General features: G+C 44.8%; 6 protein-coding genes across 7 annotated transcripts; 4 read left to right on the top strand and 2 right to left on the bottom strand.

Annotated features, from left to right (window-relative positions):
• Positions 1-175: 175 nt before the first annotated feature.
• Positions 176-1,615, top strand: LOC120453751 (L-galactose dehydrogenase). The gene is made up of 3 exons (XM_039638584.1): positions 176-635; positions 691-1,229; positions 1,428-1,615. Exons 1-3 carry the CDS (start codon positions 207-209, stop codon positions 1,486-1,488), a joined length of 1,029 nt encoding a protein of 342 aa, XP_039494518.1. The 5' UTR covers positions 176-206; the 3' UTR covers positions 1,489-1,615.
• A 480-nt stretch (positions 1,616-2,095) lies between these two features.
• LOC120453236 (L-galactose dehydrogenase) lies at positions 2,096-3,920 on the top strand. Its single transcript, XM_039637837.2, has 4 exons — positions 2,096-2,303; positions 2,497-2,938; positions 2,995-3,371; positions 3,814-3,920. Exons 1-4 carry the CDS (start codon positions 2,158-2,160, stop codon positions 3,884-3,886), a joined length of 1,038 nt encoding a protein of 345 aa, XP_039493771.1. The 5' UTR covers positions 2,096-2,157; the 3' UTR covers positions 3,887-3,920.
• Positions 3,921-5,256: 1,336 nt separating this feature from the next.
• LOC120453237 lies at positions 5,257-7,447 on the top strand. 2 transcript variants are annotated; one of them, XR_005616528.2, is made up of 4 exons: positions 5,257-5,548; positions 6,069-6,465; positions 6,521-6,636; positions 7,317-7,447. XR_005616528.2 is itself a non-coding variant. In XM_039637838.2 (3 exons), the coding sequence occupies exons 1-3, from the start codon at positions 5,449-5,451 to the stop codon at positions 7,107-7,109; spliced, it is 696 nt and encodes a 231-aa protein (XP_039493772.1). In that variant the 5' UTR covers positions 5,261-5,448. The 2 variants fall into 2 exon arrangements, 1 of the variants encoding a protein (XP_039493772.1); XM_039637838.2 differs by lacking the exons at positions 6,521-6,636; positions 7,317-7,447 and adding an exon at positions 6,911-7,109 and having other exon boundaries at positions 5,261-5,548.
• A 315-nt stretch (positions 7,448-7,762) lies between these two features.
• Positions 7,763-9,662, top strand: LOC120451784 (solute carrier family 35 member F6). The gene is made up of 4 exons (XM_039635734.2): positions 7,763-8,091; positions 8,170-8,317; positions 8,410-8,563; positions 8,625-9,662. The coding sequence occupies exons 1-4, from the start codon at positions 8,024-8,026 to the stop codon at positions 9,398-9,400; spliced, it is 1,146 nt and encodes a 381-aa protein (XP_039491668.1). The 5' UTR covers positions 7,763-8,023; the 3' UTR covers positions 9,401-9,662.
• On the bottom strand, positions 9,660-10,964 carry LOC120451786 (mitochondrial glutamate carrier 1). The gene is made up of 3 exons (XM_039635737.1): positions 10,824-10,964; positions 10,626-10,760; positions 9,660-10,562 (listed from the first exon to the last, which is right to left on the bottom strand). Exons 1-3 carry the CDS (start codon positions 10,859-10,861, stop codon positions 9,794-9,796), a joined length of 942 nt encoding a protein of 313 aa, XP_039491671.1. The 5' UTR covers positions 10,862-10,964; the 3' UTR covers positions 9,660-9,793.
• On the bottom strand, positions 10,909-15,100 carry LOC120451785 (mitochondrial glutamate carrier 1). The gene is made up of 6 exons (XM_039635735.2): positions 14,923-15,100; positions 13,400-13,459; positions 12,415-12,549; positions 11,867-12,352; positions 11,666-11,806; positions 10,909-11,607 (listed from the first exon to the last, which is right to left on the bottom strand). The coding sequence occupies exons 2-6, from the start codon at positions 13,456-13,458 to the stop codon at positions 11,463-11,465; spliced, it is 966 nt and encodes a 321-aa protein (XP_039491669.1). The 5' UTR covers position 13,459; positions 14,923-15,100; the 3' UTR covers positions 10,909-11,462.
• Positions 15,101-15,216: the final 116 nt, after the last annotated feature.

Raw genomic sequence — 15,216 nt, 5'->3', positions numbered from 1 at the left:
AGCGTGCATTCTCTTCCACAGCTTTTCACGAAGAGAAGCTTGCTAAGGGAGGCAGATCTATTTCGAATATCACTCATACATAGTGAAAAATAACTTCTACCCCCACAGTTCTTATCTGTGGCTGAAAACCCGGACCTCGGATCATATAAAAGTTCACTTTTTCTAGGCGTTCCTTTCATTGGAGCTTGTTAATTGAACGCAATAGGATGTCGGGATCGCTGCCAGCTACGTTCGTCAAGGGCTTCCACGATGAGGAGCAGGTGCGTCACATGGAGTACCGCCAACTGGGATCCACTGGCCTGCGAGTGTCCAAAATAGCTCTGGGTGGTGCCACCCTCTCCAAGCTCTTCTCCGATGACTTTGATCGCGAGGAGGGCATCCGCACGGTGCAGGAGGCCATTAGATCCGGCATCAACTACATAGACACCGCTCCCTTCTATGGCCAAGGCAAATCGGAGGAGCTGCTCGGCCAGGCGCTGAAGGATGTGCCCCGGGAGGCCTATTACATAGCCACTAAGGTGGCACGCTACGAGTTGGATCCCAAGAAGATGTTCGACTATACGGCTGCCAAGGCTCGGGAGAGTGTGAAGCGGAGTCTGGAGCTCCTCCAGTTGGACAGGGTGGACGTACTGCAGGTGGGTTTGGTAGATTCGCCCATAGGCTGACGAACTAATGTGATCCTATTGACAGGTTCATGACGTGGACGCCGCACCCAGTCTGGACATGGTGCTGGACGAGACCATACCCGTCCTCGAACAGTACGTCCAGGCGGGAAAGGCTCGATTCATCGGCATCACCGCCTACGATGTGGACGTGCTGAAGGAGTGTGCCGAGCGGGGCAAAGGGCGCATCCAGGTGGTGCTCAACTACGCCCGCTACACCCTGTTGGACAACACTCTGCTGCGCCACATGAAGGCCTTCCGGGAGCTGGGCGTGGGCGTTGTCTGTGCGGCCGCCCACTCGCTGGGACTCCTGAGCAACGCTGGACCCCAGTCCTGGCATCCCGGTAGTCCGGAACTCCTGGCCGTGGGCAAACGGGGAGCGGAAATCTGCCAGCAGAGGAACGTGGAGCTGGGAAAGCTTGCCATGTACTATACCATGCAACTGGATGGGGCGGCCACCTTCCTCATCGGCATCCCCAACCGAAAGCTGCTGCGGATCAACTTGGACGCGGTCGTCGACGGACTCACTCCCCACGAACAGGAAGTGCTGCAGTATCTGCGCGAAAAGTAAGTTGGCCAACTGGTTGCGCCGATCGGGGAACTGGGCAAGTCGGATTTGGTGCTAGCAATTGCATCACGGGCACGAACTTGGCCTCGGCCTGGCCAAACTGGTTACCGGTCACTCGATCCAGTGCAGACTGCTCCAGTCCAGTCTCCACTCCAATCGCCACAATACACTGGTTTCCTTTTCTGTCTTCGTTTCAGCGTCTTTACCAAGTCCTACAGCTGGGGCTCCACTTTGTCCACGGTTAACATGTTCAAGTGAGCGGACTTGAGCTCCAACAGCGGGAAAATCTTTGGAAATGCAGGAAGAACGGATTTTAAATGAACTTTAAATTATAATATTCACTGAAATAAAATGTTATCTGTAACAAGTACATTTTCAAACGAAACCCTAATGTTGACTTAAGGGAAGCTTTATGCAAATGTTTTATTAAGTTATTCCAAGATAAGAAAAATTATTAGGGCGAGGCACAGATCAGATCATTTCACATTACAGAATGCAGGAGAAGTGTTTGTTTTTCCAATTGTTGTAGATTTGATTTTACAAACAAACAGCGGATTGATTAAGTTGATTAATGTTTGTTGTGTTTTTTTTTTATGAGGGAAGAAAGCTCTTACCGATTACCGCTTGTTGCAAAACAGAATTATTCTGGAGAATCTCTTTGTTGAAAACTGTCTTCCCCTAAAATAAATGCAATTCCTCTCTTAACTTCAAATCGAGAAGAGAAAACTTTAAAAGGTTTGTTCAATCAATTTGAAACCGCTCCAATGCAGAACGTACATCATGGGCACTCATTTCGACTCGCTCTTTGATAAGAGGCAATCTGTGATGTTCAGAATATAAGCTAAAGATATGGAGTTAAACCGCCAGTACTTCTCTGACTGCCGATCGAATTTCAACAGACAGCGCAATATATTTGGATTATCGAAAATGTCTCGAACTTTGCCGGCTACCTATGTGCAGGGATTCCACGACGAGGCGAAGGTGCGCCGGATGGAATATCGCAATCTCGGAAAGACCGGCCTGCAGATCTCGAAAGTCTCTTTCGGAGGCGGCGCCCTCTGCGCGAACTACGGGTAAGAGAACTATGGCAAAAGTAATTGGCACAAATTCAATTACTCTCGTACACAGAACGTAAATCTTTTGGCTTTTATTAAGAACCAAATTATTAGTAGTATAATGAAAGTTTACAGAGTTTTGCTGAAAATACTAATTTTTACTTTAAAGTTACATTTATCTTTAATTTCACTTATTCCCTTTCCCTTTTAGCTTCGATTTACGGGAGGGTATTGAGACGGTGCACGAGGCCCTGAAATCAGGCATCAACTACATCGACACTGCTCCGTGGTACGGACAGGGTCGCTCCGAGGAGGTCCTTGGACAGGCGCTGAAGGATGTGCCGCGGGAATCCTACTATATCGCCACGAAAGTGGCTCGCTATGAACTGGACTACGAGAACATGTTCGACTTTAGTGCCAAGAAGACGCGCGAGAGCGTGGAGAAGAGTTTGAAGCTCCTGGGCCTGGACTACGTTGATGTCATCCAGATTCACGACATCGAGTTCGCCAAGGATCTGGACATTGTGATCAACGAGACACTGCCCACGTTGGAGCAGCTGGTCAAGGAGGGCAAGGCCAGGTTCATTGGAGTGTCCGCCTACCCGATTTCCGTGCTCAAGGAGTTCCTGACCCGTACAGCTGGAAGACTCGATGTGAGTTCATGGCATACACTGAGAACATTACATTTTACTTTTATATCACCTGCCAGACGGTCCTCACCTACGCCAGATACACTTTGGCCGATGAAACGCTCCTGGAGTACATGGAGTTCTTCAAGTCGCAGAACCTGGGTGTCATCTGTGCCGCAGCTCATGCCCTCGGACTGCTGACCAATGCCGGACCCCAGCCATGGCATCCGGCCAGCGATGAGCAGAAGGCCATTGCCCGGAAGGCATCGGAGGTGTGCAAGGAGCGCGGCGTGGAGCTGGGAAAGCTGGCCATGTACTACACGATGAGCGGACTGCCCGAGGTGAGCACCTTCCTCACGGGCATGCAGACGCGCCAGTTGCTGCGAATCAACCTGGATGCCTTCGAAGTGGGCCTCAGCGATAAGGAGCAGGAAGTGCTGCGGTACCTGAAACAAAAGTGAGTGTCCGACTCGGAAGTTGGCCAAAAGCGGCACAGCGAAAATTGTGCAACTCGGAAACAATGTTACCATTACATCACATCCCACTTCCCACTTCCCTGCCTGCCATCGTGGGCAGGGGGTCCACTGCTCGGTTAGTTGTCCATATACAGCAGTGTGTGCATGATCATTGTCAATCTTGGCCATCGGTGCAGTAGGCACCAGACAACCTCTTCCCCGCTCCCCACTCCCCGGCAATTACTGACCACTTCCCCAAGTGCGCGGTATCTGCGATTCCCGCCGACTGGAGGTTCAACTTGTTGGGTCTCTCCACTGCGGCGTTTCGTGCTCCACAAGCATTATCCACACACATCAGCGATGCTTTTACTCCTTTTGCTTTGGCCAATTGCACTACCCGCGCTATGAAGGCATTATGTAAATTTGATATTTTCCTATTTTCAGTGTTTTGACCAAGCCTTTCCACTGGGAGGGCAACGAACTGCAGCTGTATTGGGCAGGCCTGAAGAAGAAATAATCGTGAATGATAAATATGCGCTTTTAACGGAAAATGATTTGTGTTTTCTTCGGGTGACCTTTTAAGTGCCTTTACAGTGACCTAGAAATGAACTTCAGATGGATTGGGATGGAGATATCAATTCAATTGCAAACAGAAGTTGATAAGCGTTTAATCAGAGAGTGATAATTCTCACAGATAGCATTTAACAATAAGTAATTGTCGATAAGAGCTGAGCTCTTCAGTCAAAATCACATATATTTGACATAATATTTAGCGAAGGTAAGTCCCCCGCAAGCTTTATGATGTCAAATAATACAAAAGCTCGGTTTATTTGCTTAAATATGATCAAAATTAATTACACTAGCTCGTGTTAATCTGAACAAATGCAGTAATCCCCTCCAAAATCCACAGCTTTTAAAACCAGCAATCACAAGGAGGCATAACAACTTAATCATCTGCAGCAGAGCTTCCACAAATCTCCCGAAGTAAATGCATTTTGGCCAATATTGAACCACACCACTTCCACCTTTCGCTGGATTGGCATGGCCAAGCCGAATCGTTAACTAATTACACTTTAATTAACGCAATCAACGAAAAACAAAAGACGTATGTATGTAAGCAACAACAAAGGCGGCAGGTGGAAAACTAGCGAGGAAAATAAAAACCAACCTCAAGATGAAAACCGCTGCTCAAATGATTAAATTCGTTGCATGAAGGAGAACCAAAGTCGCAAAAAACGGGGAAGTTTAATAACATTTTGAATAATGAACTGCAACCAAAAAAATCGCTTGAATGCAGCGCTAAAAATGCGAAACGAATGCACCGCAGCAGAAATCCACATGCCACACGCGAAAAGCGGAAATGTCTTTGGAGCGATGCCGCATTTTGTTTTCCTTAAACTGCCGCTTTAAATAAATATTGATACCCTGGAAGAGGGTGTTTTGTGTCGCTTTAATGCTAAGTTAACCATAAGTATAGTTCAAAAACCTCTCAAATGACCTTTTAATTATTATATACTAGTATTAAAAGTTCTTTAAGCCAAACCTTTCCAAGCTAGAATTTTAAAAAATATTTGCTTTCTATTTAAGCCTAAATTTACCGTTAGAACATTTCAAAACTCTCTGAAAGAGAGATGTCAGAATAGGAATGCAAACTTATTATACTTTCTCAAATCGCTTGTGATGTAGAATTTTCCAATTATTACTTATAGAACATTTTGATGGGTATGTAATCTGCCTTCCTTGTGGATTCATTTCGGTTTTCCAATCGGCGCTGCCAATAAATTTTCGCCTTATCAAAAGCGCAGTGCAATCAACTGTTTTCATGCTCTGCTATTGACCAAATTCTCACCGACTCTCTGTGGAAGCGTCTCTTTCTCTCTTAAGTCGAGTCTGCATTCCAGTTTTTTTTCTTGTTTGCGGTGAGCGGAGCTTTTGAGTCGCGCTTATATGCGCTGCGCAGGCGCAATTGTTTCGTCAGTTTGAATCTTGGCTTGCAGCTGTGAAGACATCTTCGAGAGTCAGGAATCTTCGCGATAGCTTTACATCGTTTTGTGTTAAATAATAATAAAGTGCAATATAATGTCGGGATTAATGAATGGCTTTCTGCTTTTGTTCGCCTGCAATTTGCTGTTGGCGGTGCACGTCTCTGCCAATAAGCAGCAGAAAAATCAAAACCAAGGTAAGATCGTCGTCTTGGGTCGACAAAAGAACAACTCCATTGAATCATCCAGGTTGGGTGGAGAAATTCTTTGGCTGCGCGCTGTTCTAGCCAGACCAAAATAAGCAGAAACCGGTTATCAACAATGCCGGCTGTCTGAGAGATGAGTGAACTTCAACGGTTCGGTGGATAAGTTGCCTAGAAACGGTAGGCTCAGGTGCTTCTAACGGTTACTTCCGAGTGGAAAGCACTTGAAAGTGGCTTAGAAAAGAAATGGAGAGTTATAGTTTCAAAAGCTGAAAGAAAGTGTAAAAAACTCTAAAATAATACAAGAGGTTGATTTTGTAGCTTTTCAGTATTAAAATTCATGTTTTTATGTTTACTTCTTTTACGAATAGAAAAGAAAATTGTTTTAGTTTCAATGTAGGATTGACATGCGTTTAGGAGAAAAGTAAAAAAGATATTTGAAGTTAAAAGCATAAAATTGTCTTACATAAACAACCTTTAATGTCACCCATGAAATTACTTCGCCCTTTTGCAGAAATCTGGGAACAAGACCTTTCCGACACCTTTAAAATCGAGGGCAGCGACCAGGGCATCCAAAAGGTGAACCTCAAGTGCGGAGCGGACTCCATGAACGTGGTGCTGGAGACGGAGAAGCCCTTCACGGGCGTCATGTACACTCGTGGAAGCTTCTACAAGCAGTCTGCGCCGTGCTTCATGAAGCCCACTTCCAGCCAGGGATCCCGCACCATGGAGATGAACTTCCAGCTGGACCAGTGCCAAACGATCCGGGATGGTGACCTCTACACCAACATCGTGGTGATCCAGAACGATCCCGAGCTGATCACACCCGGAGATTCGGCCTTCTCGCTGGAGTGCGACTTCCGGCAACCTCGCAGCCTGGACGTGGAGGCCAGCATGCAGGCCAGGGACAGGTAAGGTGGCGGATCTAAGTCCGAAGCTCTGATTACGATCTCTGATCTGCATTAGAAACCCACAAAAATTGCGCGGAGCACGCGGTGGAGCCCGCCAGCGCCAATAGATCTTTTCAGCCACTCTAGATCTTTCCTCTTCGACTACAATCACCTCCAAAAGCTGTACATAAGGTACAAGAGAGATGCCCCTTTTTTTACTATATTCCCAAAAAACTAATACCGGCCATGTAGCGCTATACTAACTATACACATTACTGGCACACAACAATCAGTTAATATTTCTCCAGGAATGCTCAGAACCACACATTTTTTGGGTACAATGTACCTCATCCTTTACCTCTGTGATTTTTAGAAGCTTAACTGTTTTGTTTCCAAGGATTTAGTTCTCTTGTTTTAAGCTCAGCCTTTGATCACACTACAATACCCACATACATGCATTCCACAGAGTGGCCACTGGCTCCAAAATCACACTCACAAGCCCTGATCCCGCGGCACCCACGGAACACCTACACAACTCGGTGGTTAGCAACAGCGACTCGGTCGCATACATACCAAAGTTCAGCCGACCAAACAGAACCATACACCTGGGCTCCGTGGAGGAGGTGACGCTGCCATCGTCCTCCCAGGCGCGAGATGAGCTCTAGGAACACCTACACTGCACGAAACGATACTAATGTAGAAAACCAGATACTCAGAGACATTAGCACAACACTTACAAAAAAAACCACAGCGTACAGGTGAGATGACAGGACACGCTTTTGTTTGCCAACTGTGTTTTTGCTTGCTTATGTTTGCTAAATACATACTTTTTTTCAATTGTGTACTATACAAAACTATTGAATTATTTACAGGAAATTAGCACAGAACGCGACGCAAGAGCCAATGGGAGCAAACTGATGGCAATTGTGCGGCAAATGCACTAACACCACTTCATGTATTTTCATTTAAATGGTTTTTCATATCCTGTGATATTTTTTAAGTTTGTGTTTAATAAAAACTTGGTAAAAATAATTGCACACAGTTTATTCTTTTATCTAATAATCAAATTATAAAATTTGTAAAGATTTTTTAAATATTGATATCCCAGAAATCTTGTAAGATGGTTAATGCAATATTTTCCATATCTTACTACCCCAAAATCCGATTTAAAAGCCCGCCTTTTTTAAAAATTCACCAGTTGCTTTGTAGTATGACCATTTTACTTGAACGGTCCGTTCAGTATATTTTGCGTAGTAATTGAGCTTTCCTGTGGGGTCACACTGGTGGCGATAGAAGAAAATAAACAAAAGTCCCGTTAAAACAAACTAATTCGCAGTACTTGCAAAAAAAAATTACTAGTTACTTTGGTTTTTGACCTTGAAAACGGTAGAGTTGCTGGTTAATGGTCACAACCACTTAAGTAGATTATATAGACCTGTGGAAGGGCAGTCAGTCAACCGTCTGGCCGCACTTTTTTGCACTTATCATTGCGCAGTCACAATTGCGAATTGCACAAAGAACGTCAATATTTATAAATCGAATTAACGCTGCACCCAAAAAGTGAATCCTCCGCCGACGAATGGATCATCGGGTTTTTCTGTCGCTGATCTTTGTGCTCAGCGGCACCTTCAACGTTCTGGTGGTGAAGTGAGTAGCGAAATATCGCTTAATAATAGTAAATAATGGATCTAACTAAATGTGCACTCGCTGCTGTGCGAATTGCAGGTGGGCCAATCAACAACAGGTAATCGGCAGCCATGGCAAACTCCATGGATTCCAGCACCCTGTGGTGTTCACACTGCTCATGTTCCTGGGCGAGTTCCTGTGCTTTGTGGTCTTCAAGGTGATCCGCCTGATCTCCAGTCGTCGTGGAGTAAGTTCCAATGCCGGTTCCAACGCTGGATCGTGACCGGCGAAACTTTCGCGATTGTGGAAGTTCAATTATAATCGTCTGGCAATCCACAGGTGATATCCGATCTGGATAGCATCTTGTCGCAGGACAGCAGTGAGTTCCGCCCTGTGAGCATGATACTGCCCACCTTGCTGGATGCAATAGCCTCCATTTTGCTGTTCACCGGACTTTACTTGACTTATGCCACCAGCTTTCAGATGATAAGGGGTACTTCTATCAGCGAATGGCCTTGCTTATCTATACTTACGTTGCACCATCTCTCCCGCAGGTGCCGCTCTGATCTTTGTGGGCATCTTCAGCACCATGTTTCTGAACCACACGCTGACCGGACGGCACTGGCTGGCCATCTTTACGATTTCCTGCGGCCTGCTGGACATTATCAGTCTGGACGTCCAGCGCGTTGAGTACGACGTGGTCACGTTGCCGTACACGGACAAAAAACCCATTCTGACCGGCGACTTACTCATCATCATTGCTGAGATTCTGCACGGACTGCAGTATGTTTACGAGGAGAAACAGCTCAAAACCTCGAATGTTGCCCCACTGCAAGCTGCCGGCTGGCAGGGAATCTTCGGCTTGGTCATCACCTCGCTGCTGGCCATTTGTATGAACTTCCTGCCGAGCATAGATCCATTTAACCACAGTTCCCGTGCAGTTTTCGACGATTGGGGTGATCTCCTTGCGGCTTTGCAAGGGAATATCTCGTTGATAATGGTTCTGATTGCCTTCACTATCTCATGTGCCATGTACAACTTCATTGGACTCTTCATTGCGATGTACTCGTCCAGTGCCAACCGACTTCTGGCCGATGGTCTACGCGTATACTTCATCTGGGTGTTTGTGATTGTCATGGAGTGGGAGTACATGAATCTGGTCACGATCATGGGCTTCATCATCCTGCAAATGGGTATCATTCTATATCGACAGGCCCTGTTCCTCGACTGGTATCGAGCTGCAGTGGCCCGCTGGTATCGCGCTCGCTACGTGGATTTGGGTTCTGAGAATGCAGCTGTTCCGAACAGCCGGCCAGCGGATGTGATCTAAGGCAACTGAGGAATAGCTGAAGTGAAAGGATTGTGATGAGAGAGATGGGCTGCAAATCAGCCCTGGGCTGATTCTTGAAAATTACTTATCGATTATATGTATAGATGCAATAAGAAAATACACACATTAAATGTTAATTGAGCTCCTAGAAGGCAACTCATTTTGTTAAATTCAAATTATTGATCCATGTAAAAACCGAAAGGTTGCTATGGCAGCTATATTATATAGTGCATCCGGCAATAAAAAAAACACTTCTATATAAGTTTCAGTCAGATAGCTTTAAAACTGCGATAATAGTTTGCGCAATAGCGGGCGGTGCCATTTTACATTCATTGATTTGTCAACATGATAACTGATAAAACTCTATGTGGGCGGAGAGTTCTTCACTTAAATTTAAACAGATTTCTTTTGCTCAATGCCAAGAATCATTTCGCCCACACCCAAAAAGTAAAACATTTGCGCGATCCCAAATAGTGGCGCCAGCACCATCACCCGACATAGACCGCCCTTGAAGAATGCCTTTACGCCCTCTTCCTTAAGGGTCCTATTCATACAGTCCACGATGCCCTTGAACTTCTTCTCGCTATCGCCCTGCAGACGAGTCTTGACCACATCAATAGGGGTGACCATGAAAGCAGAAGTCATTCCGGACAACAGGCCCGCTACCAGAGACCAGTAGAAGACCGCTTCCCCAGAACCGTCCGACTTGCGTGGCCCTTGGTCATTTATATAGGCCATCAGCGGGAAGTACACACACGAGAAGGTGACGTCCCGCACTCCTGTGGCGCCCACACCCTTGTACAAGCCGAAGATGCCACGCTCACGAATTAGGGTCTTGGTCAGTCCCCAGGCCGTTAGCTTCTTCACCTCTCGTCCTGCCGCTCGATCGTCCGCAGCCACACGCCCCGCGTCCTGCATTTGTATCTTGAGGAGCTCCATTGGAGTGGTGACAACGATCTGGAAGAGACCGGCCAGGCCGCCGGCTAACGCTGCCAGGGACAACGGAAGAACGCCTTCATCGGTAGCCAGGTGGTGCCGAAAGTAGTCGTTGGCGGTCAACTTGATGGCTTTTTCGGGCGTAATCAGCAGGATGTTCACCGCTGAGCCCCTATACATCCCGAAGTATCCTTCGGCGGCTATAGTCTTCCGGAAACAGTCGGCGCTATGGCAGTAGAGTAACCCATTAGGCGGACAATAGAGCAACCCAACCCGAAAACCCACTCACATGCTGGTGTACATGCGCTCTCCATTGGGACCTATTGTTTGGTTTTGTAGTCGCGTCTTCACCAAATCCAGTGGGAAGACACATGTCACCCCAACAATACCGGCAACACCGCCATTTATAATTTTCGGAAAAACGCTGTGATTGGTTAGCCATTCAATAAAAGTTGTAGTGTTAAACAGATGGTAGCACTTTACTTACTTAAATTGTTTCGCTTTCTTGTTTTCAACTTGTTCCATTTTCTTCTACAGCGAAGACAAATTTAATATTCTACCAAAATTTGGAATTTTTCATTATTGTATATTCGTTAGTTTAATTCTGACGGTTTTTATAAAGCATACAATTGCTCTAGTCATGTTATCGAATGCTACTAGAAGTAAATTTAGCCTGACAGCAAAGGAAAATGCATTACTAATACAACTTGATGCAAAATGTTCATGGCTAGCTGCGGATTGCTCGGTAAACAAAGACTTAATAGAGAGTATTCAAACACAACAGTTATAGACTATGATATTAACCAAAAATGTACATCATTTTAGCGATTATTTTGCTTTATCTTATTGTCATTGGAGCATCAGTTATCTTCTGCTATGCATGGTGTAAATACATAGTACATCGTTCGAGTGGTTTTATAAGACTGGGGAAAACTTTAACAACTTGACTGGCAAGCACAGCGCTTGATTACTTTTGCTTACTATAAAGACTTCACGATTACATTCATGGACAGCTTTAACAACATTTAAACACGATATACATACACATTCAATATTCAAAGAGAGTACATTTAAAATGCTTTCGGTCTTGTCAATCCGCCTTGGCGCGTACCCATACGAAACCCCCCTACTTTTTCTGATAGCCCAGCAGGCCCTCAGCCACGCCCAGATAGTAGACCGTTTGAGCGATTCCGAACAGAGGAGCAATCACAATCATTCGGCACAGGCCGCCCTTGAAGAAGGCGGTGGGTCCCTCGTGCTTCAGGGTCTTACTATTGGAGAATGGATATTAGTGGAAGGATATTTTGGAGTAATATTTCTTGAACTCACGTGATACAATCGGATATGCCCTTGAACTCCTTCTCGCCGTCGGCCTTCTTAATCGCCTGCAGGCGCGTCTTGACCACGTCGAACGGATTAACTGCGAGGGCAGCGGTGGAACCGGCCGCCAAGCCCGCCAGGAAGGAACACCTATTGAATATAAATATAAAAATGGTACGCTTACAATTGACAGAACTATGATCTACTTACCAGAACACAGCCTCACCAGATCCATCGTTTCTCCGTGGACCCAGGTCATTAAGAGTGGCGAAGAGTGGGAAGTAAATGATGGAGAAGGTGACATCTCGCAGTCCTGTGGCTCCAATACCCTTGTACAGGCCAAAGATGCCCTTCTCCTTGATAAGCTGCGAAGCCAACTGGGTGGCCGACACCTTCTCCACCGTCTTGCCAGCCAATTTGGCCGCCGCCGCCACGCGTCCCGCATCCTGCATTTGGATCTTGAGAAGCTCCATGGGCGTGGTGACGATAATCTGGAATGCACCGGCGAGACCGCCGGCAACCATCTGACTGGTCAGCGGAAGTTTGCCATCCTTGGTGGTCAGCTTGTGGCGGAAGTAGTCGTTGGCAGTCAACTTGATGGCCTTCTCAGGTGTGATCAGCAGGATGTTCACGCCAGAGCCGCGGTACATGCCAAAGTATCCTTCGGCCTTGTACGTCTTGCGGAAGCAATCGAACCTAGGAATCGTATTCAATGTTGAAATGGCATCTATATAGAAATATATCCGTCATTTACTCACATGCTGTTGTACATGCGTTCGCCATTGGGTCCGATCTGCTGGTTCTGCAGCCTCGTCTTGACCAAATCCAGTGGGAAGACACATGTCACTCCGATGATGCCCGCGATGCCACCGTTAATGATCTTCGGCAGCAGTCTGCAATTAAAGGGCATGAAATTAGGGCATTCTATAGACGCTATCTCATTATACGCTTGGCTAATTGACAAACATTTGCACTGCGCTAACTTTGCATTCGCGTCGCTTGTGTCGCTGCACAACAACAAAATGTAAACAATAGACTTATTGGCTTTGAACTTGGCCCACATATACCATCACCGCTCCTTAGATACCACTATCGAACTCACAATTAAAGCAGAGAAAGGTCAAATGGGTTGATCATTAATAAGGAAGAAATATTTGGCGCACTGCCAAGGAAACATACATACTATATGTATGATTGGATACAGTAGTATCTAGTCTTAGCTTGGTTCTATTTTCGGCTTGCATTTCTTTTTCAGCAATGGCGAGAACAAAAACAAAGTGCAAAATGCAATCATATTATGTCATAGTACTGCTATCCTTCTCATCCGATTTGTCCCAGTTTTATTGCAACTATACGAAAGAAATGCGGGGTGAATGGGAAAACGGTCTGTTGGCTGAGGGCAAAGCACTTGAAAATGAAATGTGTATAATGTCGATTCATGTGACGAGTCTTTAACGATGATACATTCAAATACAGTGGACAGTGGCTAAGAGTATCCAATTTTAAAATCTAATATATTAGACTATATATTTCGCAGTTAAATAACTATAGTGCAATCTATTTACATACTAATCAGATGAATCCTTTGATTTCAATTTTAAGTTGAAGTGCGCTACCTTTGTTATTATAATTCACAAGTGACTTTGTTTGGCGGTGCAAAAATACATTTTGTAAAGCAAACATGTTTGTTTGTCTTTGAGATTATATTACGCAGGCTAATTGAAATGTTTATTGATAACTTACGCGAATTGCTGGTGCTGTGGCTGTGGCAGCGGTGTTGCGTTGGATCCACTGCTCGACATTCTGTGAAATACACACAACCATATAAGATATATGCTATATATAATGAGCAAACAAAGAATTGGTACAAACTGGTTTGTTTCTAATTTGTAACAACGGTACAAATATAGATAGTACTATAAGAATGTATATATTATATGGTTTATGATTCTCACTACATTCGTATAATAGGTATTTATTTGTTTATAATTTGTAACAGAAGTACAAAAATAGATAGAACTATAAGAGCTTTATTGTATATATTTTATTATTCGCACAAACAATTCAAACAATAAGTATCATTCTTTATCCCAAGCAACTGATATATCTGTTGGATAAATTTAATATATGTACGTACATATCAGATATATTTAAATATATATTTAAAAAGATGATTTTTAATACAAATCGGTGGAATGTATCAAACAAACAAACTTCTTGGTTATCGGTGGTATAGAGATACCCCATAAAGATTGGGAATATACATACATACATATGTATGTATCTATATACTTTATAAGCAATGTTGTGATTGCTTACTGAAATGAACGAACAATAACCCAACCATAAATGTTTACACTCATGTAAGTTAAGCAACTGATAACGCGGTTGGCTGAGTGCTGTGTGCCAAATGGGGGGGAATACTTAATATAGGTTGGCGATAAGCAGCGAATGTGGGATCCAAAGTTTATTGACATGATCGGCGGACCCCACGGAGATTAGCATTAAATCATCGATGGGCGCCATTAGTCCCTACTCGCGAATAAATGTTAAAATGGCTTAGTTAGCACAATTACACACAGGTGCGAATCGAAAAAGATTATCATACATTTTTCGGTGGCTATCTGCTCAGCTTTCAAGGCCGAATAACGGGTTATCCACGCTGCGCAGACGATAAGAGTGTCTGAACTTGTTATCATTTCTGGTTTTTGGGAGGGTATCTCATACATAAAGATATCAAGTTAAAGGAATACCGAAAGCATAAAGATATAAGGTCGAAGGAAACCGATTGGGTTAAATAATAGTTAACAATTGAAGTAATAAACTTCCGATGATAAAAATAAGTGTAGATTGCGGCAACGAACGTTAAATGGCAGGCCAGTTATTGATTATTGCCCAAATGTTTGGGAACTCGAAGGCAAGGGGCGGCAGGCGGAGGGCTCGCCGTTTTATGGCGACGTTTTCTTTCGTGCGCTCCGCATGGTTCACCTGTCGACCAGGTGAGATACACCGCCTCGATACGGGACTACGATAACTGTTATTGGAGGCACACTTATTCCGGAGTGGATGCACTGGAGCAGCAACCACTTGTGCGGACTTTACGTAATGCGTGGTGTTTGCCACTGACATCGAGCAGCTTTATTAAATTAATTTGATTGCCGCACTCTCTCGCTGCGAACCTCTCGCAAATGTTTAAATAAATTCCACCCCCCGAACCCCGCACAAAAATTCGAGCGTATCAATCGTAGTCGCGAAATTGAACTCACTTTTCACTAGTTGCTGAGAAGCTCGATTAATTGACTTTGGTTACTTTGAACTTAACGGCTGCTGTGGACCAGCAACACTTATTTGCGGCTAATTAAGCTAAATTAAAACTATTTATTGATATTCTCTTCGCGCGTCGCCGTCGCTTGTGGTCAGCGGAGTGACCGTTTCGGCACCTTTGAAATATATGTTCGGCTCAAATCGGCTATCGCCAATTGCCAAGCCGAATGTCCGCTGGTCACACTTATCAGCAGTTTACGCTTCCCCCTAAAATTGGTTTAAAAATATTTAAGCTC

This window comes from Drosophila santomea, chromosome 3R (assembly GCF_016746245.2).
Source record: "Drosophila santomea strain STO CAGO 1482 chromosome 3R, Prin_Dsan_1.1, whole genome shotgun sequence".
Lineage (NCBI taxonomy): Eukaryota > Metazoa > Arthropoda > Insecta > Diptera > Drosophilidae > Drosophila > Drosophila santomea.
The sequence above is the reverse complement of the archived record's forward strand: the minus strand, read 5'-3'. Positions and strand labels throughout refer to the sequence as shown.

Coding starts and splice junctions, on each gene's coding strand:
- LOC120451786 (XM_039635737.1), bottom strand. CDS start 10,861: ATGGAACAAGTTGAAAACAAGAAAGCGAAACAATTTAA. Junction 10,761..10,823: donor AAGAAAGCGAAACAATTTAA/GTAAGTAAAGTG, acceptor AACCAATCACAG/CGTTTTTCCGAAAATTATAA. Junction 10,563..10,625: donor GAGCGCATGTACACCAGCAT/GTGAGTGGGTTT, acceptor CTACTGCCATAG/CGCCGACTGTTTCCGGAAGA.
- LOC120451784 (XM_039635734.2), top strand. CDS start 8,024: ATGGATCATCGGGTTTTTCTGTCGCTGATCTTTGTGCTCAGCGGCACC. Junction 8,318..8,409: donor TGATCTCCAGTCGTCGTGGA/GTAAGTTCCAAT, acceptor GGCAATCCACAG/GTGATATCCGATCTGGATAG. Junction 8,564..8,624: donor CAGCTTTCAGATGATAAGGG/GTACTTCTATCA, acceptor TCTCTCCCGCAG/GTGCCGCTCTGATCTTTGTG.
- LOC120451785 (XM_039635735.2), bottom strand. CDS start 13,458: ATGTCGAGCAGTGGATCCAACGCAACACCGCTGCCACAGCCACAGCAC. Junction 11,807..11,866: donor TCTGGTGAGGCTGTGTTCTG/GTAAGTAGATCA, acceptor TATATTCAATAG/GTGTTCCTTCCTGGCGGGCT. Junction 11,608..11,665: donor GGCATATCCGATTGTATCAC/GTGAGTTCAAGA, acceptor ATTCTCCAATAG/TAAGACCCTGAAGCACGAGG.
- LOC120453751 (XM_039638584.1), top strand. CDS start 207: ATGTCGGGATCGCTGCCAGCTACGTTCGTCAAGGGCTTCCACGATGAG. Junction 636..690: donor ACAGGGTGGACGTACTGCAG/GTGGGTTTGGTA, acceptor TCCTATTGACAG/GTTCATGACGTGGACGCCGC. Junction 1,230..1,427: donor CTGCAGTATCTGCGCGAAAA/GTAAGTTGGCCA, acceptor TCTTCGTTTCAG/CGTCTTTACCAAGTCCTACA.
- LOC120453237 (XM_039637838.2), top strand. CDS start 5,449: ATGTCGGGATTAATGAATGGCTTTCTGCTTTTGTTCGCCTGCAATTTG. Junction 5,549..6,068: donor GCAGAAAAATCAAAACCAAG/GTAAGATCGTCG, acceptor GCCCTTTTGCAG/AAATCTGGGAACAAGACCTT. Junction 6,466..6,910: donor AGCATGCAGGCCAGGGACAG/GTAAGGTGGCGG, acceptor TGCATTCCACAG/AGTGGCCACTGGCTCCAAAA.
- LOC120453236 (XM_039637837.2), top strand. CDS start 2,158: ATGTCTCGAACTTTGCCGGCTACCTATGTGCAGGGATTCCACGACGAG. Junction 2,939..2,994: donor GTACAGCTGGAAGACTCGAT/GTGAGTTCATGG, acceptor ATCACCTGCCAG/ACGGTCCTCACCTACGCCAG. Junction 3,372..3,813: donor CTGCGGTACCTGAAACAAAA/GTGAGTGTCCGA, acceptor TCCTATTTTCAG/TGTTTTGACCAAGCCTTTCC.